We start from the raw sequence: 20,557 nt of genomic DNA, 5'->3' as shown, positions 1-20,557 counted from the left end.
TGAAATTATCAACAAATTATCAGCTAATGCAGATCTCTAATCGCGAGGATCGTATGTCTCTATAAATGAGCCTTGGCGAAAAGCGTCGTGATGTGGCGTGTCCGCGTTCAATTTGCTTCGCAAATGAAGATATTCGCGAGCGAAAAAATCGACCGGCTGTTATTGAGAACGCGGCTCTTCTCGTCCGGCCGAATAACATTGATACCGAATAATGAATGATACGGAAAATAATGCATAGATATGGGAGGAAATATCCACGAGTGGCGAAACTTTTTTCACCGATCGGCGCAAGTTTCGTTCTGTCGCGCGCGGGAACGTGGCATCTATCTGTTCTTTGTTTCGCGGACAGTTGTAGGCCGGCCACATACCCCGTGCTAATCCCGAAGGCTTAGTCACGGGACAGAGAAATCCCAGAGGCTATTCACAAATGCGTAACTCGTGCGACGAGATCCAGGCTGACCACACGCGAGGCCATTTCCACCCTTCTAGATCGTCCTTTCAACTTTCACTTCGGTCCTCTCGCCGCAGGATTGGGGAAACTCATCCTGAAAAATCCCGCTAAATAGCACGCACGCTCGACGAAGCCTTATAACAATTTTTTGAAATCTCTTTTTGAAATATACTTCCAAAGACGGTTATAGACAGGGAGATTAAGAGCGCGCTATATTTATTATAAATTGTTATTAAAAAATATAAAAAAGAAAAGAAAGATCTTATACAAGCATATTTTCTACTACGAATTATATATATTTAAAATATAAATTTATTTTCTGCTGCTTTAGGCGTTTATTTATTTCACGAACACTGATCGCGAAGAAATAAAATATTAAATTAATGCAAAAATTCAAAAATTTCCTTCGCGAGGCGATTGTAGAAGTGAGATTCTTACGAATAAGATTTTGATTGTAAAATAGACGTGTGTCTCTCGCCACACTTGCTCGCGGAGTCTTTCGCCCTAGCTGTTCAACGTTCTCTAAAGGATAACGTGATATATTGGCAAACGGGGAGTAAGCTATATTCTGGTTCGATGTGCAGAATGAAACTACGCGACGATGTCGGACACGTCGGCTGTCAGCCATTCAATAGTTAATTTCCATTCAGCTGTTCACGTCGCTGGCGGTGTGAGCATACCGAAATGCCACATTATTTTATTTTATTTTTTTTTTTTTTTATATATACTAGAAGAAACCATGCGCACGCTACGCGCGCGCTATTTTTTAAAAGACCCCAATTATTGTACAAACTAGGAAAAAAAAATCATACGACTTACCAATCTGCATGAGTTTCAGCGGAGTTAAAGATTTCTGCTGGTGACTGTAACATAAAATTAAACATATTAATATAGACATGTTAATATTTAAATTAATATAAAGATAAAGCTTCATTTTTATAAAAATTAAAAAAAAAAATTATATTTACCTATTAGTTGCTCCGCCGATGCATGATGCATGACATCGATGATTGAGAACAAAATTAGAACCCGCAAGGTCTTCGCGATTTACTAATGTGTTCGTTCAAAGTTCTGCATTAAAATGCGCGTATTCGGGCGACGGATTGCACGTGATATTGTTGCGCCGATTGGCCACAAGTGCAAGATTATAAAACCAAATGCAATAACCAAACGCATTAGCGCGCATCAAGCCGGCGTATTCCGATCGACACGTTTCTGTCACGGAACAACATTCGTCACCAGTGTAAATATCCAATTTATTCGTAATTACAGTCTGCTTGTGCCGAGATCATTAATTTCGACGCAGAAATAACGCGGTGTGATGTAACACTGCGCGCTCCGTGTTCACGTAGTGCTGTAATTAATATCACGGCGCAATAAACTATGATGCCAGCTTCTTCGTCACGTATTCTCTACTTTCTGTATAAATCAGTAAATTATATATTTCTCTTCCCTCCAAAAAAAAAATGAAAAACTTGCGCAATAAATTTTGCGACTTTAATTTCTTTTAGGTGAGAGCAACGCAATAGCGTTTGACACATCGCGCGCGCGTTAATAATTTAATTAAACCCAAGTCTGAGCGTATCTCGCGCGGAGCAATCGTGCGAGCTCGAAGCTCGAGTGAAAATACGCTCTCACGTCGTATCTTATGAATATCCGTAACGGCACCATAGACTAACATCTGGCCCTGCGTGGCGGTTTGATTTGTTGCAGAGGGCAACAAGTGCCCGACCCCAGGCTGCACGGGGCAGGGTCACGTAACCGGACTCTACTCTCACCACCGCAGGTAAGCAATTATCGATAATTAACCTGCGCCCCGCTCACTCAGCCACGGCCGATTACACACCTACGCGGTTTTACGTGGAGAATCGAACGTGGCGTTACGCAGACATCAATACGCTAATTCACGACCTGCATATTGAGTTTTGTGTACGACCATATCGAGCGGTTTGAAAAGCAGAAAATCCAAAAAATAAAAAAACATAAAATAAAATGAAATAAAAGAGACGCTACCCGTTTTTAATACACCGCGCGTATGATTTTTAAGAGAGATGCCAAATATCGAGGCCATGAACGTTTTATTAAACAGTTTTTACGTTTGCAGTCTTTCTGGATGTCCACAGAAGGATAAATTGACTCCAGAGAGTAAGTACCTTTTTCTTATACCGATTACTTCTTATTGTAGCTATATAGTGCATCTTCTTTTTGCGAGAGTGTCTTTTTCTCTTGATGAGGCGAGGAAGTGAGACCCGAATTTATCGCGTGGATTAATTAAAACATTATTTTCATCTCGCTAAAAGAAAAATCTTTAGCGTAATCGCATTTCAATAAACACACCTGCAGCTTTAAAAATAATATCGTGTTTTCTACATAACGTTTGTTTTCGGAAAGCAACCGGCTCTGTCTTTAATTTGCTTCGCGAGAGCGGAACTATTTTTGATCAGCCGCGGCGTCCACAAAAGCCCATTGTTCTACGCGGTTTCCTCGCCTCATTAAACGCAACAAAAAAAAAACGTATCTTCGATACACGAATTCAAATTAGACGGAGAAAATGAATATTTTTCAGCGATATGAGCGCGGTGCACGCGTCGCGTATATGCGTGTGTGCGTGTGCGTGTGCGTGTATATATATCTGTCTGGTTGTATTCTTTGCGCTTTTCGTTTGCGGGGTAGAGAGCTTTATTTATTGCGTTACTTTCCGTTTTATGATTTACCGTTTTGTTCGTAGTTCATTATATAGTAGAGAAATTATATCACCACACTCTCGAACTTGGTTGATACTGGTCGTGCCTATGAACCCTCTGGAGAACTCGAGACACGGGCGGCGCGACGAGCCCGGCGTATGCGCACACGCCGGACACTTCCACACACGAAGGATACTTGTGCGATTGAGTATAATTACGCAAAAGAGTCACACGGACGATCCAGCCTTCCATCGATGTTGCGAGTCACGAGATTTTGCCCCCTTTTGCTCAAATGACGAGTCCAACCGCTGCGTGCGGCGATTAAAAGACTATATGCAACAGCCTTTGTAATTTTTTTCATTTCTACACATGACAAGCTCATCCCTCGATTCTTTTTCTCGAGAACGCAGGATCTGCCGGAGTATTTCGAGACCGAGCGTTCGTATCCTCATCGCGTACGACGAGCAAATGCCGCTTCTCATCGGCGTGGCACACTTACCTCACACAGATTGCAAGTTGTTGAGTTATGATTTTCTATCGATTAATTGATTGTCTTTACTTGTGTTTCTCTCTACCCGCTCGGTATACTTGATTGTTCTGTTACACATTGATTTACGTTCCACATGTGAGGACCGCCGTTCTTCTCGTGCATCTCTCGACAGTTTTATCTTTATTTCCTCCCTCTTACAAATATGTTTATCGAGTATGCGGATTTCTCTTTCTTTCTTCTGTTTGAAGAAACGAAACGCCTGTCTAGGCTTGATTCTCTCTCTCTTTCTTTCTATCTCTCTCTCTTTCTCTCTCTCTTCTATTCTCATTCCTTCTTGAAACGTTGATAATTATACTCAATGCATAAAAACAGTCTTAACGACACTTTACCTCACCTGTCGCGTGCGTGTGCGCCGCGTCTCTCTAATTGTGTGTAACGCGCGTGTACCGAGAACCTGTGTCTGTAACCACGCCACGTGTCTCTGGGTTCTCGCAGTTCTGGCGATGCATGAGACCATATTGAAATGCCCGACGCCTGGTTGCAACGGCCGCGGTCATGTCAGCTCGAATCGGAACACACATAGGAGCCTGTCCGGATGTCCCATCGCCGCGGCAAATAAGCAGGCCGCACGCGAGGCACGACAAAAGGTTCAAGGTAAGGCGGCACGCAGGACATCGGCTCTGTCCGCGATACACTGGACGCGAATTCCTGCCGCCGCTCCACGCGACATTAATGCTGCAAATAAAAGGCCTTTGCCTGATATTATTTTCTTTTGCAATCTGTCGCACTTAGATATTTCTCGCTCTAGAGAAGACTCTATATAGTTCTTTTACGAATAATGCATATTACTCGAAAATGTCGTTGATTATTATTAAACAGAGCTATTGCAAATATTTTATAGCGACCGATAACCGCATGCAATTTGATGAGCTTTACAATGCTTTTTAATAGCAAAAGTAATAAGAAATTTATAAATATCTTTTATTACAATAGTATTTTTAATGTCAATTTTTTTTTTAATTTATTTCACTTGTCGTATTTATCTGTAAAATTAATTAAATACGCAATCTTTCGCGACAGTGCCGGGAATTCCGCCAGAGTACATCAGCACGAATTTGTTACCCCCATCGATGGACACGAAGAGCTACTCGCAGTACGGTTCCGCAACGCAAGACACGAAGCCTGTGTTGAGCAACCTAACGTACGACTATTATATGTCGACGACAAAAAACGCCGGGATTAACGTGAAGCCTCCGAAAACGCCGGAGGACAACAGCACGTCGCGTCCCGCGAAAGTGCCCAAAACGGAGAATATGACTCTCAGCAGCAGTTGCTGCAACACGTTGACCATGAGGAATCAGAACGCAGGCGACTTGTTGGTGCCCAAGACGGAGGATGCCACGTCCTGTAGAGTGAACTCACCCCCGCCACCGCCGCCCCCCGCGGTACGACAAACGTACGACTCTTACATGAGCCAAGATTCGAACTCCTCGTCCATGTCGTCCATGGACGCGATGGGCTCGAGGCCTTCCATAGGAGCGACGATTCACCATCCCGGCCAGCATCCGACGCACCACGTGCTACCGATGCAGCCCGTTGCCTACCCGATGCCGATGGTAGAGGACACCCGGATGAGCCACCAAATGTCTCAGAGATCTCCATACGAGCCCTCCGCTATGATGGCCGCTGCAGCGGCCGCAGCGGCCGCCGCGACTACCACGGAAGAGCTCTATCATCACAGATCGGCCGAGCACGCGAGGGCGTACATGCATCCCGGTGCTAGCAATATTGCGCGGCCAGTAGTAACGTACTCTAATGACATAGCGGCCGGCAGAGGCTACGAGAACGCGGTAGTGAGCGCGGCCAACCATCGGCCTTACGACCCCGGTACTACCGCGACGTACGAAAGGTACGACACGCAATCGTGCGCGCCTATCCCATCGCAGCAGCAGCAGCAGCAGCAACAACAGCAGCAGCAGCAGCAGCAGCAGCAGCAGCAGCAGCAACAGCAGCAGCAGCAGCAGCTTCACTCAAGAAATATGTATTATCTGGGACAAACCGGGATGACGCCCGAGGAGCAGGAACGAGTTTACCATCAAGAAGCTGCGGCGGCCGCACAGCAGCATCAAATGGCGATGGCCGCCGCCACGGCAGCCGGGATGATAAAGACTGAAGATGGTAATTTACGACGAGATCATCTCCGCGTGCATCCGAGATTTACTTGTAATTAAACGTCGCATCTTTGTAAATGTTGCAGTGAAATGCGTTACGGTCGCGCAGATGCAGCAAATGCAGAAGCCCGGTGGACCGCCTACCTCGCCTGGAGGATCGGTGATGGATTTGTCGACCTCCAGTGTCACGTCTACCAGTCCGCAGGTTGGTTAAGAATAATACAATATGCGTAATAATATTATTTAAAAAAAAAGTGTGAGAAATTATGGAATCTTGAGTTTATAACGTGATTCAGGCTCCGCCGTACGGCTCGAACAGCCTCAGTCCGCAATATGGAGGAGGACAGACGGTGGGAAATAGTCCTCAGGCTGCAGCGAGCCCTCACTTGACGGCTAGTCCTCAAGTTCCTAGCCCTCAAGGCCAGACTCTTGATCTTAGCGTCAATAGACTCCATAGGTAGACCGATTAATTTTTTCGTTTATAACAGTTAATGAGAGCTCTTCGATTTATTCTGAAAGAAACAATTTTTTTAATTAGTCAATTTAAATTGGCTTTTTTTTTTAATTTTTTTATTTTAATTTTAAATGTTCTTTTTTTTATTATTTATTTTATTATATTTAAATTTTTTATGTTATTTTTGACGAAGAAGTTAACGTCGGTAGAGCACTTATTAATAATCGAAATTGTAATGCTTAGATAGACGAAACTTATGTATGGTATTTTTACTGCAGCGGTGCACCGAGTCCACAATATTCCACTGGCCACGGGGAAGCTGTCGCAGTTCCAGTGGGCCCAGGTTTTCCAGCCCCGCGACCGATCGAGGAGCAAACGGAGCCCGTTGACTTCTCAACGGCGAACGAGCCGGTCAATTTCAGCGGGGGTCCCGGAATCAGGCCTGTACCCGGGTTTCCGCCTCCTGGAGTGCACGTCACGGCGTATAGTCGCGAGAGTACACCCGACAGCGGGGGTTCCCACTACATGGACGCCTACCGAGATCCCACCGGTGAGTTTATCATCGTTTATTGTGTAACTTCGCGGATAATCTACGATCTGTATCTCGAAGATGCTTTACAACTCTTTTTTTTTTGCGCGTGTGTATGCAGTTATATTTGTAACGATTTAATGCAATCTTTAATTAAAAAAAAAAACTTTTTACTCGCGCAATAAATAAAATAATAATAGTTAAAAAAATTCGTGACAGAGAATCATCCGTGCAATATTGTCGAACGAAGATGAGATAGAGCAAAAAAAAAATAAAATAAAATAAAACAAATATGGAAAAGGGCGCGACAGAATGTCTTTAGCCCTATAAATTTTAACTGGTATATATATGCGCGGCATGAGATACACGCGAAGCGTTAATGTGTCCTTATACAGGCGTCGTGTAACGTCAGGTGATAGCGGGGGCGACGCGGAGGAGGCGCGTGGACGAGGGATTCGGAAGAGAACAAAGAGCCCGACGCCCCCGGGGGTCGGCAAGGGTGGCGAGGGATGTAGATGGGGATGGGGGACGATACGCGGTTACAACCGTCGAATAAAAATTCACCAGAACAGTACATGACTGCCATAATAGGCACCTATGGCCGAACTCTCATTTTCCTCGGTCTCTCTGTACCTTGGCATTCCAAACCCGCGGCCGATTCTCCCCCTTTCCATCCCTTCCTTCTTCTTCTCGCTTTCTCTTTCTCTCTCTGATCGTCCCCCTCGTTTTCTCCGTTTCCATCACTCCACTCTCTCTTCTCCCTCCGTCCTTCGGCCTGAATGTGCACCGTGCGCACCCTTCCCGTCGAACCACCCCCCTGTGACGGTACACGGCCATTGTTAATTATCAATATTTCGCGTACACGTAGCGCCGGCAAAAGTCCGGCGCGGCCGATATTGTGCGGACTCTGACGCTGGGGAGTAGTTATTGAAATTGAAACATTCGAGCACACACAGCACCGTGTTCCCCGGCCCCCGACGCACACAGGGCACCGTCGCGTTAACGCGACGTCGCGCGCGCCCGCGCGCATAGTCGGCCTTCCGTCCGTCGGCTATTTGCATTGCGTGCTCTCTCGACAAAATGAATTCTTGCCAGTAAATAAACGTGTAGATTTTACAACAGTTAATCAAGCAGCGGACTGCTTCTGCAGTGCGCCTGTGTTCGCGCTATTTTCGCGTCTCCCGTTCGGGCGCGATTACACGGCACGTATTTGGTCAGAGTGTCCTAGAAATTGTGCGCTTTCTCTACATCGCAAAAGTAGAGTTGAATTTTTTACTTTATTTTATTTTATTTTATTTTATTTTTTTTATTGATTTACAATAACGTTTTTTGCAAGTAAGACGCGCCGCGCTGCGTCGTCATATTTTTAGAAAACTATTAATGCATATGATTGTTACCTTCTTTATTTATTCAATTTCTCGTATGTCAGGTTACGGACCCATGAGTCCTCATCCAGGGTACGGGATGACCGGCGTTCAGCCCGAATATCCTGGAAACACGTACACCCCTTACCCAACTGCAGGTTACAATTGCGGTGGAACTTATCCGGGTGGCCCAGTGACTTCCGGTTATCAGATTCCAGCGGGTTACACCCCAGCGCCGTGCTACAGCATGCCACCCCCGCAGCACACGGTTGGACCCCTCGATAAACCATCCGGCAAGGACGACAGGTAGGATATCTTTATTAAGTACCGCGATTGTCAGCGGCAAACCGACTCGTAATAAATTTTTTATTTCCGTGCGATGATAAATATGAGTCGATGCTTGTTCTGAAACCGAAATTATAAATTTAAACTAAATGCCCGAGAAAATAAAATAATATTCAAAGACACTTTGATTGACACTCGATAAATGTTGATTATTAAAAGTATTGTATTGAAAATATGTCAGATTGACCGATGTTCTCACCGCGTATTTGGCATTTAATATTCTAACTAATTAAAATCCTCTCTTATGAGTTATATATGCAATTCTAATCGAGATGAGCAATGCTAGATACACGATGAGAATTCAAATCGTAATTTGGCGTGAGGTAGCATTGTTAGAGAATACGTCCACACGTCGTGCAAGCGAGCATCGCGAGTTCTCGCCTTGGTACTTTACTTGCCTTGCGGAAAGGATCGTACGAATCCTTCACGCGATAGATTCGCGGCCGAAGCTTGAAAAGTGGAGACGGCAAGGGCGGCGGCGGTGGCGGCGGCTAACATCAACGACGGAGAACGGGTGGAAAAGGGGATGGGGGAGGGGGGAGGGGAGGCAAAGCTCGCGCATACCCACCTCCATTTTGTTAATTAAAGTAATTACTCTTCGTACCGAAAGTGCCAACCTTATTCTAATTGACGTGAAGCTCGGCGGGTATGGAGAAGGCGCGGTTGGGCGTATAAGAAGAGAATGAGGATGAGGCTCGAGTGGAAGGCGCGCGTGCAGAGAAAGGGGCTGAGAGGGCACGGAGAAGGCAGGATAAGGTTAAAATGGGGAGGTGGGGTATAATCAGTTGCCACCGCACTGGATTATGGGCCGAGACTCTCCCGCCGTGGGTTAGAAATCCGGTGCACACCTCCGCGGCTACCTCGAGGCGAAGCTGCCTTTCGTCCCTTTTGTAATTTTGCCGCGGCCGAAAGCTCGTCGCGCCGCGTTCTACGTATCTCACAAATGTCTCCACGATCTGCGAAAGGCGAAAACTACTCCCTATACCTCGAAGACATTTTCCCATTTTTTTTTTTTTTTTTTTTTTTACCTTAATTAAGAGATATATTTAGTTAATTGTTTTATTTTTGTTACGCAAACTTTGAAACGTCGACATGAAAATTACACTCGGTAATTTCTTTGGATATTAATCGTTTTTTTTATCTTTTTTTCCTTCGTCTCGTTAGCTGCGGCTTTATTGAATCCCTATAACATGAAACACGTACGGCCAACTAAAACCTCGGTAAAAGCAATATATATCTGAACTTCAACTTTATTAATAGCAGCGGGCAATATAACCACCTTGTCTTGCTTATAACTCGCGTCCTAACTGTATTACCAGGCTTCTTTTGGAGCCGTTCTTATTGGTACGTCTTACTTCGGATCAATCACCGAGACCTATGAAAATACTAAATATATAAGATATCTATAAAGTTTTCATACAATTTTTTAATACAATTTATAACTACTACAACGTTTAAGACAGTTAACAAATCGGCAAAAATTGTGAAAACGTAAAGGTAGATTGATAGTCCGATACGGTGTACAAAATCTTGAATTGCACTCAAGCCAGCATTCGCCGGCTCTCGGTTGCCGGCAATATCGTGGCCACTCAAGGGCCATCGAGGTTTCCGAGGCATTCTCATTGCCGACTACGGCTCGCCGTCTACGAAACCACGATGAAATCGGAAGCAAGAGCGAGACGCTCACCCTCTGATTCTCTAACCGGCGCATATGTTCTTTCGCTTCTTCGCCTTCTTCTTCGCCTCCCGCCAGTCCTTCCTCCTGCTTTTCAACGTTTTTTTCATATCACGCTATCACGTTGCATATTGCTCTTTCACTCGTGCTTTAGAGAAAAGTTACGAAACGCAATATTACTTTGCGCCGCCCTATAACTGTAAACTACACACACTCGATCGCGATTGCATTTGAAATACGACTTGCAATTGTCGCTTACGCTGACTGCGAAATGTATTAAATTATTTTCAACAATCTGTTCGAGTGATTTTCTTTTCTCTTTTTATTTTCTTCCTTTTTTTTCCTGTTTTTTTTTGCAAATAAAATTGCATTATTTCAGCCACCAGATTTTAAAATTGGCCGCGTTAAAAATAGAAGCGAGTAATATTCAGAAGAAAGTAGACCCCCCGTTCGGGCGAGCGAATGGCGACAATTAGAGAACTATTTGATAATTCCATAATCAATTTAGCTAGGGAGTCTCGATTTGACGGTTAATATTATTCGGTGCAGTATGAGTGTGAGGAGATACTCGTTGAATTTCGCACCTCGGCCCGCCCCTCGTGGTCGCGATGGCAAGGAGCTGATACAGTGTCCCACGTCGTCCTGTGATGGCATGGGTCATGTCTCAGGGAACTACGCTACCCACAGAAGGCAAGGCAGCATCGACATTTACACTAAGCCTTTGACGTAAACGCTCGATTATGTATATATCGATATGGCGATGCAGCACGCACGCAAGCACGCTACATACGTACATACATATACATACATTTAAATTTATGCTGGTCCTCTTTGGTTCCTCGATAAAGCCTTCATAGATTGTTTTTTTTTTATTTCTTTTTTTTCTCTTTCTTTTTAATTTAAAAGCGGTAGATAACAGTATATCCTGTAACACGTACACGCATACCGCAAACGACATTATGTAAATTATGAATTACATTTACATGGATGGTTCTTGCATCGATGCATATTGGTGGTCCGTGGCCGTAGTTGCTTCTTAAATGTGTTGCGATACGAAACATATCGTTTAGAAACCTCCCCTCTTTTTTTTTCCTTCCAATTAAGTTATACATTTAATCAATATTATGTTGCCGTATATATATCTATATATGACGTACGTGTGAATATCCAGTGATGCTATAGCTACTTTGCATAAGTATAATAAATATATACATGTACATATACACGATATATAATTTTTATTTCCTATCACACAGTATACTTCTCTCTCATCTTCTCTGTCTCTCTTTTTCTTTCTTTATTTCCTGTGTACCTATCTGCGTTACGTTTTACGGTATCAAAGATGTGTAGATGAGCCTCGTAATTGAATGAAATTCTTTCTTTTTCTTTTAAATTCTGTTTTTTCTTCGCTGTTTTTACCCGACCCCTACGAAAAGGGATGGCAAAATCAAAGTTACGAAGGAATCGGCATTGCACTAGATTTTACCCGCTTACATACGTAGCGATTAACTTACTGACTGTCCGTATGTTGAAAGCCGCTTACGCCAGCCTCGAGTGGGCAGCTTCGTAGCGAACTGTTGTCGATGACCATGTCATAGCAGAACCGTGACCGATGAAGAATAATCCGCGAAGCGGTGATGATACCGCTTCGTGACGCGCATCGTGCGCAATATCGAATTGGCAATTGGCGAGTTTCATTGGGGTCAGGTGTGAGTGTGCTCCCCGCTCTTCCTTTCGATGTTCTTAGAGTAAGGCCGATCTCGGACCGACGCAAGTACGAAGCGCGATTAATCTTACGAGCGACACCTCATAAGTGATCCAACTGGAACACGGCGTTGCCATTTGCATGCTACCAAACACAATCCGTTGTCCGCCCGCATCACGATCCGCACGACATTTGAGGGTGTCCCTCCGGGGCTACGATCGTTGGCGCGCACGATCGATGCTCGAGCAAGAAATGCGAGTCCCAGGTTTCTTTTTCCTCCCCTCGATGTCTTCGTTCGAACTGGACGCAAGGCAAGTCGTCCGAAAGTAAATAACGAGCCCGGCTAATGTTGGCCGATGCCGATGTGCCGCACCGATCTCGGTGGGCCAACGTCTCTTGCTCTCCCCGATTAACACGTTATATATTTAGATCTTAGCGCGGCGATTAATTATTGACAGCAACACGCTAACTTCGATGTCACCCGCCGTGCGACACGTAGATTCCGACCGCTTTGGCGAACGGGATGTTCGGATACTCATCGAGATCGAATTTTCGAGGAAAAAAAAAGAAAAAAAAAAAAAATTGTTAATTGACTTTCGAAAATAATTGAATCTTAAATCATGCGAGTACTCACGACTTCGTGGCAACGTCGGGTAAAATTGCATGCGATGTGTTGCTGAAGCGATGGTTGGACGTTTCTGAGGTGTGCGTTCGTCTGACAAGAGAGCCATGAAGATTACACCGCATTGCGCAGTTTTACCGGACAATGACCGTATGCGGTACAATTTTATTGCTTTCGGAAATTATTCACGTTTCTCGTAAACCTCTGCGTCTATCCAGAACACGCGGCGGGCCGGTCTTCATGGCGCTTTCGCAACGCGTCAGGATCAAAGACAGTCTATTTCCTCTTACAGTCTCTCCGGGTGTCCACGAGCTGATCGCTCTCAAATCCAGGCGCATTCTCAGGAGCTCAAGTGTCCCACGCCAGGATGCGACGGTTCTGGACACGTCACGGGAAATTATTCGTCGCACAGAAGTTTGTCCGGCTGTCCACGCGCCAACAAGCCGAAGAGTAAACCTCGAGACGGTCAAGATTCTGAGCCCCTCAGGTCAGTGTGCGTGAATATTATTAATTATGCACTTTATCCACTCTCCCACTTACGCAATTAACGCAGATTGCTTTTCCAAGCTTTATTCATTCTAAGTTATAACTGCCGTAGGACGTCTCGATTAATTGTATTTAACTTCAACGAGCAACGCGAATTGAGCGCCCGTAGTAACGAATGAATTACTTTATCGGTCAATTATGCGAAAAATTATATAGAAATTACGTAAGATTATGTGCTCAATGTAATAGAATCACTTTAAGATACGAATTATTTTTACTTTGATGAAATAAAAAAAGAAAACTCTTGTAAAAAATTGCGAAATTAGTTAAATATTTTTTTTTTTAAGTTTTTTTACCCGAGTGAAAATTGATTCCCACCGTTACCTAATAATTAGCTAGCCATAGACGGTCATAAAATTAAAACGGTAATAAACGACGTGATTCCACAAAACGGTGGAGGGGGAGGTATTGTCGCAAATTCGTTACGACTTGATTTCGCTGCGCGATTACATTTCGCAGGTCACGCAATTTTAGGGCGCGGCGGTAATCGTGATCTCAATTTGCGTTTTCGTCGCGTTCGCACGTTGCACGTAGTAGCTAACGCAGGTATCTCCTCGACCGCATTGCACGTAGGTTGCCGGATGAGACCCCAAGAAAGGGGAAATCTCGCTCCCTCCCGTAACCGCATCCTAACTCCCTTTGCCCAAGCTACACCCCGCGTAAAAGCGAAGACGCTGACTAATAACTGGCGGTTTCCGCTCGTTTCACGCTTGCTCTGTGCGGATGGATTATGCGGTGGTGGTGATGGTGGTGTTGGCATTTTGGACTACAGATGTCCGATTCCGGGTTGCGACGGGTCCGGCCATGCCACTGGCAAATTCTTGTCGCACCGCAGGTAAGGCTCTCGTAGAACTTTTCACGCAAACTGATTTTCTTTCTGTACGTACAATTTTCATGATTCAAGCATTTTTGTTAACATTGATTTAATTTAATTACGTTTAACACCGTAATTATTCAAACCATTAAAATGTTTGGCTATTTGCTCGCGTAATGCACATGTCTCCGTTTTCTTTTTTATTACAGTGCGTCTGGATGCCCGATCGCGAATAGGAACAAGATGCGAGTGTTGGAGTCCGGAGGCACAGTCGAGCAGCATAAAGCGGCGGTGGCCGCGGCGACAGCTATGAAATTCGAGGGCGTTAATTGCCCTACACCCGGCTGTGACGGACTCGGCCATATAAACGGCTCCTTCCACAGTCACAGGTCTCTGTCGGGCTGCCCGATAGCCAGCCACGCCGTGAAGAAACCAAAACCAGAGGACAATATGAGCATGTACAGCAGAGGAATCACCGGTGAGGATCAAGTTGCCTCTGATGTCACCCCCGGCTGTCAATACTTAACGATCGAAGAATAATATTGTCAGAGTTTCGCTATGCATGAGACCAATCATTACGAAGAAGAATTACGGTCGAAAAAAAAAAAAAAAAAGAAAGCTATTCCCATAAAGTCAAAAAGTATTCCTAAGAAAAAATTTTGCTCGCGCGGAGCTGCTAAAATTGAGACCGCGAGATGCGTTTTTTTATGAAAACGCCCGGCGGAAAAAGAGAGGAAATGTTACAGAGTAGATAAGACAGTTTAAGTTCGCTCTCTGTTCTTTTCTATGCTTGCGCATCGTGCTCGTTCGGAATTTAACGCGTAACGCTTGTTTTATTTACTTCAGAATTTACACAAAAAAAAAAAAGGCGGTTACGTAATGTCGCCTCGCTTTTTGATTAATTGACCATCCGGACGAACACAATGCTGAAACATACGGAATTATGTATCTTCCTTTGTAAACTTGTGCATTTCAAACCTTGTACTTGATCCCGTGCTACGCCATACTCTGCTCTTCACGCAATGATGTGCTGTCATACCAATATGAACAACCTCTTTCCCGATCCTTCCGTTTTTCTCTTGACCGCCAAAAAGTTTTCTTTCATTTCTCTCTTTTTTAAATATTTCTTCCCCCGTTTCGATAATTTTTTTTCTCTCAATAATAAATGTTTCAGGTTTGCGAACAAGTATCGCAACTGATTAGATACGAAATCGTAAAAGAACGCCACGAGTAGCTTATATATAAAAGAGAAAGAAAAACAAAGAGAGAGAGAAAAAAAAAACAGAAGAAACAGAAGCAACGGAATCGAATATAATGGCGTTAATTTACATCTCATTTTTTTTCCTCCCCTTTCGATTCGGTCCCGTGCAGGAACCTCTTCCTTCGTTATGTACAAGACAGAAATGTAAAATCGAAAAAAAAGAAAGAAAGAAAAAAAAAAAAAATTAACCGTATGTCTTAATGATGGAAAATAATATATTCTGATTTATTCTGGGATCAGCTCCTTTCATGTTGAGCTTGGAGCACGGTTACTTTTGAAGGTAAGGGACTGACGTATTCGCCACTTGTTTTCCTATGTGTTTTCGATGTTACATTACAGAATCTCCACACACCAGTATTTTTTACTTTTACGTGATGACGTACGAGTGTTGGCAATATATTTGTGAGTCGTACCTTTGGCACAATAAATATATCGTAAGCTTCTCCCCCGCTCATTCACGCGCAAGGGAACGCCGCGCCGCGCGATGTTCAACGCCAGCACTCGGTGTCCTCCGACTTTTTTTTTTTTTTTCTTCTATCTGGTATGATGGCACCTCACGCTAATTACCCCCCGAAAAAAACACCCTGACATTCTCCCGGTCATACCATCTCCACGGCACTCCTGTCAGGTTCGTGCGTCTCTTGCCGAGTCGGAGCACACGCTTGATCGAATGAGCCTTCAAAAGTGTCTCTCGCTTTTTTGCCGAGATACGTTTATCACTTTGGCACGAACCGTATGCAGAAGAAACCGTACCGTCCCATTATCTCGAAACAGACTGCAATGCAGCGACTTGGGACGAGGCGAGGTGAGATAACAAAGAAATTACATTAACGTCATAAAAAAAAAAAAAAAAATCTAAGCAATTCACTCGGACTTGCAATCGCGACGTTTTCACAAATCGCCTCGCCTAAGTCGCTGTCTGAACCAATGTCCCTGACATGAATTTTTAATGCTCGCTACATTTCCACGTATCGCGTAACAGTCTCCTAAAGTACTTGCTCGGGTTTTTCGATTTAACGCTTATCGATCATAACTAATAATAAAAAAAAAAAAAAGAGAAAAGAAAAAAAAAAAAAAAGAAAAGAAAAGACGCGTGTCAAAACGCTTGCATTAAATACGTTAGATTTGTATAAATTTTTTATCGGACGTGGGAATTCGAGTAACGACAGTTTCTAGTAGCTTTCCCATAGAATTCGCTATCGCGCGATTAAATCCGGATTATTTTTGTATCGGGACGAATACGGGCGTACGAGCCGCGTCGTGCACGCTTAACTGCGGGTGAAATTCTCTGGGAATCGGGAAATATATTCGATACAATCTCTCTTTCGACGGTGTAACGGGCAGTCGATCAAACTGGACCGTGTCTGTCCTGTCCTCAGGGTTGGAAGCCGGTGGTCCGGCTCACGGGGGTGCGGTAGGCACGGGTCAGGGTAACTCGAGCGGTAGCGGGACCGCCGGTGTCCAGAGCGAGGATCTCTACACACTGGAAGCTGAAATCACCGAGCTCCAGAGGGAGAACGCCCGGGTCGAATCGCAGGTCTTGCGCTTGCGCTCGGATATCACCGCTATGGAGAATCAGCTCAAGCAGGGTGAAAAGGTCAGTGCTCAGTCGGTAGCATACCGTGTGCCGAATAAATAAATAACGAACTATTTTGCATTAAAAAAAAATAGCAATTTTGCCAGTAGTAGATTGACGGTAGATCCCTGAACGCTTTGTAGCCAGTCGCACTTGCCCTACCAAAATCACTTGATCAGATCGTGCCTTGAACCTCAATTAAATTCTAATTCCACGCTAAAATAAATCCAAAATTGTTTATTAATTAAACAAATTTTTTTTTCTCTTGATACTGCTGTTTTAAGGGAGATTTACGCGGAATAGCATGTCGCAGCAGTAACTTTTTTTTATTAACCGTACGCTGATATTCTGGAAATGAAGTAACCGGTGGCTGATCAATGTATTTCGGAGTACTAAAGATAAAAAAATTGTTTTCGAGTAATATATAAATTTTTAAATATTTCAAATGATAATTATTTTTTCTTTGCAGGAGACCACAACGATAGCGCAGCGCAACAATAATCTGACCGAGTACTATCAATCGCTGCGTGACAACATGATCACTCTGCTGGAGCAGGTGCGAATACCGAACGCCCCGGGCGGACCGCAAGAGAAGATAGGCCACGAAAACTTCGACAGCTACCTGACGAAGTTGCAGACTCTGTGCACCGCCGACGGCTACTGCGCCGACGAGAGCAACCGGCCGATTTACGAAACGGTGAAGACCGCTCTGCAGGATTTCACGGTCCTGCCGACACCCATCTGAGACCATCCTTAAAGATCGACGATCGGGTACTGAGCGTCGCTCTCTGGACTCGCACGACCAAGCGACTCGGCGTATTCGTGACACCGACCGCAGATTATCCTGCTCCGACGTACGCGGGCGAGCGGGACCGGTGCGAGAGAACGGTGCTTAGTTCCCACGTAAAACGTAGACACGTATTAATCGAGACGAGCATACAGGAAAGGGAACTGCGTCGATCGTGACTGAGACCTCCGCGGATCGGCCTACCGACTTGGGAGAAACCCGGCTTCGTAACGCGTGTGATCTCATCCGGATGCTACGGCGATTCCGGCCGGTGCGTCACACGCACCCGCAGGCGCAACGTTCATCACCCGCGTGAATTTCGAACTACGTCAGCTGGCGGCGACGTCGTACTCGCGATCATGTGCGATCGCCGGGTGACGATTGCACGGTGAAAGTCGTCGTGGCCGGTCGAGCATGACGACCGGCCCGTGGGCCGCTTAGAAAACGTTATAACGGCACCTAACCGACGTGACGGCTCTATCCGGAGCATGCGAACTGAGCTGAACGGACTACCATTCACGGGGACGACGTGGTCCCCGTGACGATATATCTTTTGTACATATAACGATGTCTGCGTCAAGTATCACGATCATCGGCGGCCGCTACCGCCGCGTCTGTACATACACAGCGGGAGAAATTGCGTTTATATATTATTCGACAGGTTGATGGTTAAGTCGCTCTAAGTCGTGTATAAAAGAAAAAGTAAAAAAAAAAAAAATCAACTTATTCATTTAGCTGTGTATCGGATTCTTGCCACACTTAACGTTGTGTAACTGTTATTGCCGTTTAAACGAGGCCGGCGTGCGTTCACCAGCGATGCTTCTGCTGAAAAGATCCAAGGGCTACTCATTAACCGATTTATCGGCTATACTATTTATCAGTAGTCATTACTCCTGGTTATTATCATTGCAATTATTATCATTATTATCATTACTATTACTGTAACTGTTACAGCCAGCCGGACCGTTTTTAGCGACTAATTCTATTGTCATTATTGCTACCATTACTCTTACTACTGTCGATAAAATATAGTCACGAAGTATACCATCGTATTTATATAATATTGTCGAATCTATAAGGAAGAAAAGTGCGACGCGTTGTCCATAGGCTGTACATAGTCACAGAGATATACAATTATTATTAAGGACAAAAATCGCTGGCGATAACGAGCTGCGATTTCACTCGGTCGAGGTAATGAAAAGCGAAAGAGAAAAAGAGAAAAGGAGGAAAAAAGAAAAAAAAAAGAGATAGAGAGAGTGTGCATGCGTGTGTAAGCGAGAGAGGGATGGGAGAGAGAAAAAGAGAAAAAAAAAGAAAAAAAAAGAAATGATGAGAGAAATGCTCACGAGGTCATGCGTGGACCTCTTCATCAACAGCTGTCAATCGTAAGTCCGATGCTCCGTCAAATTTATGCTTGTTCGGGGCGAATAATCAGATCTCGATCGTTTCATCAATAATACAGGGGGGGAAAGGATCGAGCCTCGCGTTTCTCCACGACCGCCAACTCGGCCGTGGAAAGTATTCGTTCGTGTGTGCAATAATAATTTCGGAATGCGCCGCATTCTCTCCTTTGTACATTCGCGAACCGCCGCGTTGTGGGGCACGTGTACATTTGTATCGACGCGGTCATTATCGTTTTCGTTGACCCACCTGCGTTCCACGTTTGCGTTACACGTATGCTTGGTTGCCGGAACGAATGCGGAAAAGCCAAGGAAATTTGTAAATACCAAAACTCTCGACTCTGCCGTCGTAGGAGTCGAGTCGCTTCTCGAGTCGGAGATGTGTGAATGTTATCATTATCGTAGGACTATGCCAGAAGTTTCCGTTTTCGCTGGTTGACTGTACTCGCGTGTAAGTCAATCGATCGACATAGATGCGTTTACGTTCTTTCCTTTTTTTTTTTTCTGTTAACAGCACGTTGACACCTTAAAACGAAATGGTAACGACCCAGCTGCGGATTCATGAAAATGAATGTAGGCGTAATTAAGAGGAGAAATTTGTTAACAAGACGCTTATAGAATTTTACTTTATCGTACGCGTATTTAATCTAACGTCAATCGTACTGCCGGGAAAAGTGCTTTTATATTTTAGACGGTTTTAGATAGTTCAGACGACTGCGATAATAATAATTTCGACACTTACTTTCTCTCTTATTGTCACACGCGGATTGGTAACGTCAAGATTACAAAATTACCAGACACAAATCGTAGATAAATAGCAGACATGTCGATCGGAACAGTGATTTTGCCGATGCGAAGCTGTACGTTACGTTAAAGTTACACTGCGTTCGCTACGACTATGTGTATCAGATAATGTATATAAAAAGAGCTAACCAACCACCGTGTAGTGAGAGTATTAACAAACTACAGATAGCGATAGTCGACCGACAATTATGAATAACCTTAACGTTATAATTATTCCTGTCACTATTATTATCGTTACGATTATGATTGTCGTTACCGCTGTCGAATTTCTCATTTCGAATTAGCACCAATTGGCATTGAAAACGAGCGAAGCGGACGAGCATAAGAGCCGAGAACTAAACAGTCATTACACTTTTGACTTCTGCAACGTAACTTACCTTCGATTTCGCCGCGCTGCAATTAATATACACTGCGATATTAGTATGAGTTCCGTTAACGTCGCCATTATTATCTAGTCCTGATTATTATTGTTATTAATATTATTGCGATTACTTTACTATTATTGTAATTATTATCGTTACGTTTTTGTCACTCTTGCGATTATGATTGTTGCCGTTAATAAAAAAATCTACAAGTATATAAGTTCAATAAACATGCTTTAAGTAAGTATAAATGTTACTCCGATTGAATAAAGGGTATTTATCGATGAATATTAAATTATTTCTTCTTCCATATCCCTGTTCGGAAGCGGAGATGTAGAGTATTTTATTGCCGCCCGTAGGCCGCCGTTTTTTTGCGACGCCGCCGACCGATTCTCTCCCCGTTTGACTTTGTAATTCTTTCATTATTTTATATACGCTGAGTACTGCTCGATTGCCGGTGAAGGAATATAAGAGCCGTGATAAACAAAGTCGCGCGAAGCTTTCCGGTCTTCGTTAT

General features: G+C 44.2%; 1 protein-coding gene across 8 annotated transcripts in view; it reads left to right on the top strand.

Annotated features, from left to right (window-relative positions):
* The window catches only part of LOC139103435 (myelin transcription factor 1), a 246,360-nt gene extending 226,042 nt beyond the window's left edge, over window positions 1-20,318 (top strand). For 6 of the 8 annotated variants that reach the window (XM_070658084.1, XM_070658092.1, XM_070658090.1 and 3 more), the window contains 13 exons: window positions 2,165-2,237; window positions 2,556-2,596; window positions 4,121-4,279; window positions 4,706-5,803; window positions 5,883-6,001; window positions 6,093-6,253; window positions 6,529-6,800; window positions 8,209-8,449; window positions 12,783-12,983; window positions 13,809-13,871; window positions 14,060-14,328; window positions 16,491-16,708; window positions 17,157-20,318. In XM_070658084.1, the coding sequence (XP_070514185.1) occupies window positions 2,165-2,237; window positions 2,556-2,596; window positions 4,121-4,279; window positions 4,706-5,803; window positions 5,883-6,001; window positions 6,093-6,253; window positions 6,529-6,800; window positions 8,209-8,449; window positions 12,783-12,983; window positions 13,809-13,871; window positions 14,060-14,328; window positions 16,491-16,708; window positions 17,157-17,432 (3,191 nt within the window). In that variant the 3' untranslated portion in view covers window positions 17,433-20,318. The remainder of the gene's footprint in view (window positions 1-2,164; window positions 2,238-2,555; window positions 2,597-4,120; window positions 4,280-4,705; window positions 5,804-5,882; window positions 6,002-6,092; window positions 6,254-6,528; window positions 6,801-8,208; window positions 8,450-12,782; window positions 12,984-13,808; window positions 13,872-14,059; window positions 14,329-16,490; window positions 16,709-17,156) is intronic. The other 2 variants (XM_070658085.1, XM_070658086.1) reach the window with 2 other exon arrangements.
* The last annotated feature ends 239 nt before the right edge of the window (window positions 20,319-20,557 follow it).

The sequence above is a fragment of the Cardiocondyla obscurior genome, linkage group LG06 (genome assembly GCF_019399895.1).
Source record: "Cardiocondyla obscurior isolate alpha-2009 linkage group LG06, Cobs3.1, whole genome shotgun sequence".
In the NCBI taxonomy this organism is placed as follows: Eukaryota; Metazoa; Arthropoda; class Insecta; order Hymenoptera; family Formicidae; genus Cardiocondyla; species Cardiocondyla obscurior.
The sequence above is the reverse complement of the archived record's forward strand: the minus strand, read 5'-3'. Positions and strand labels throughout refer to the sequence as shown.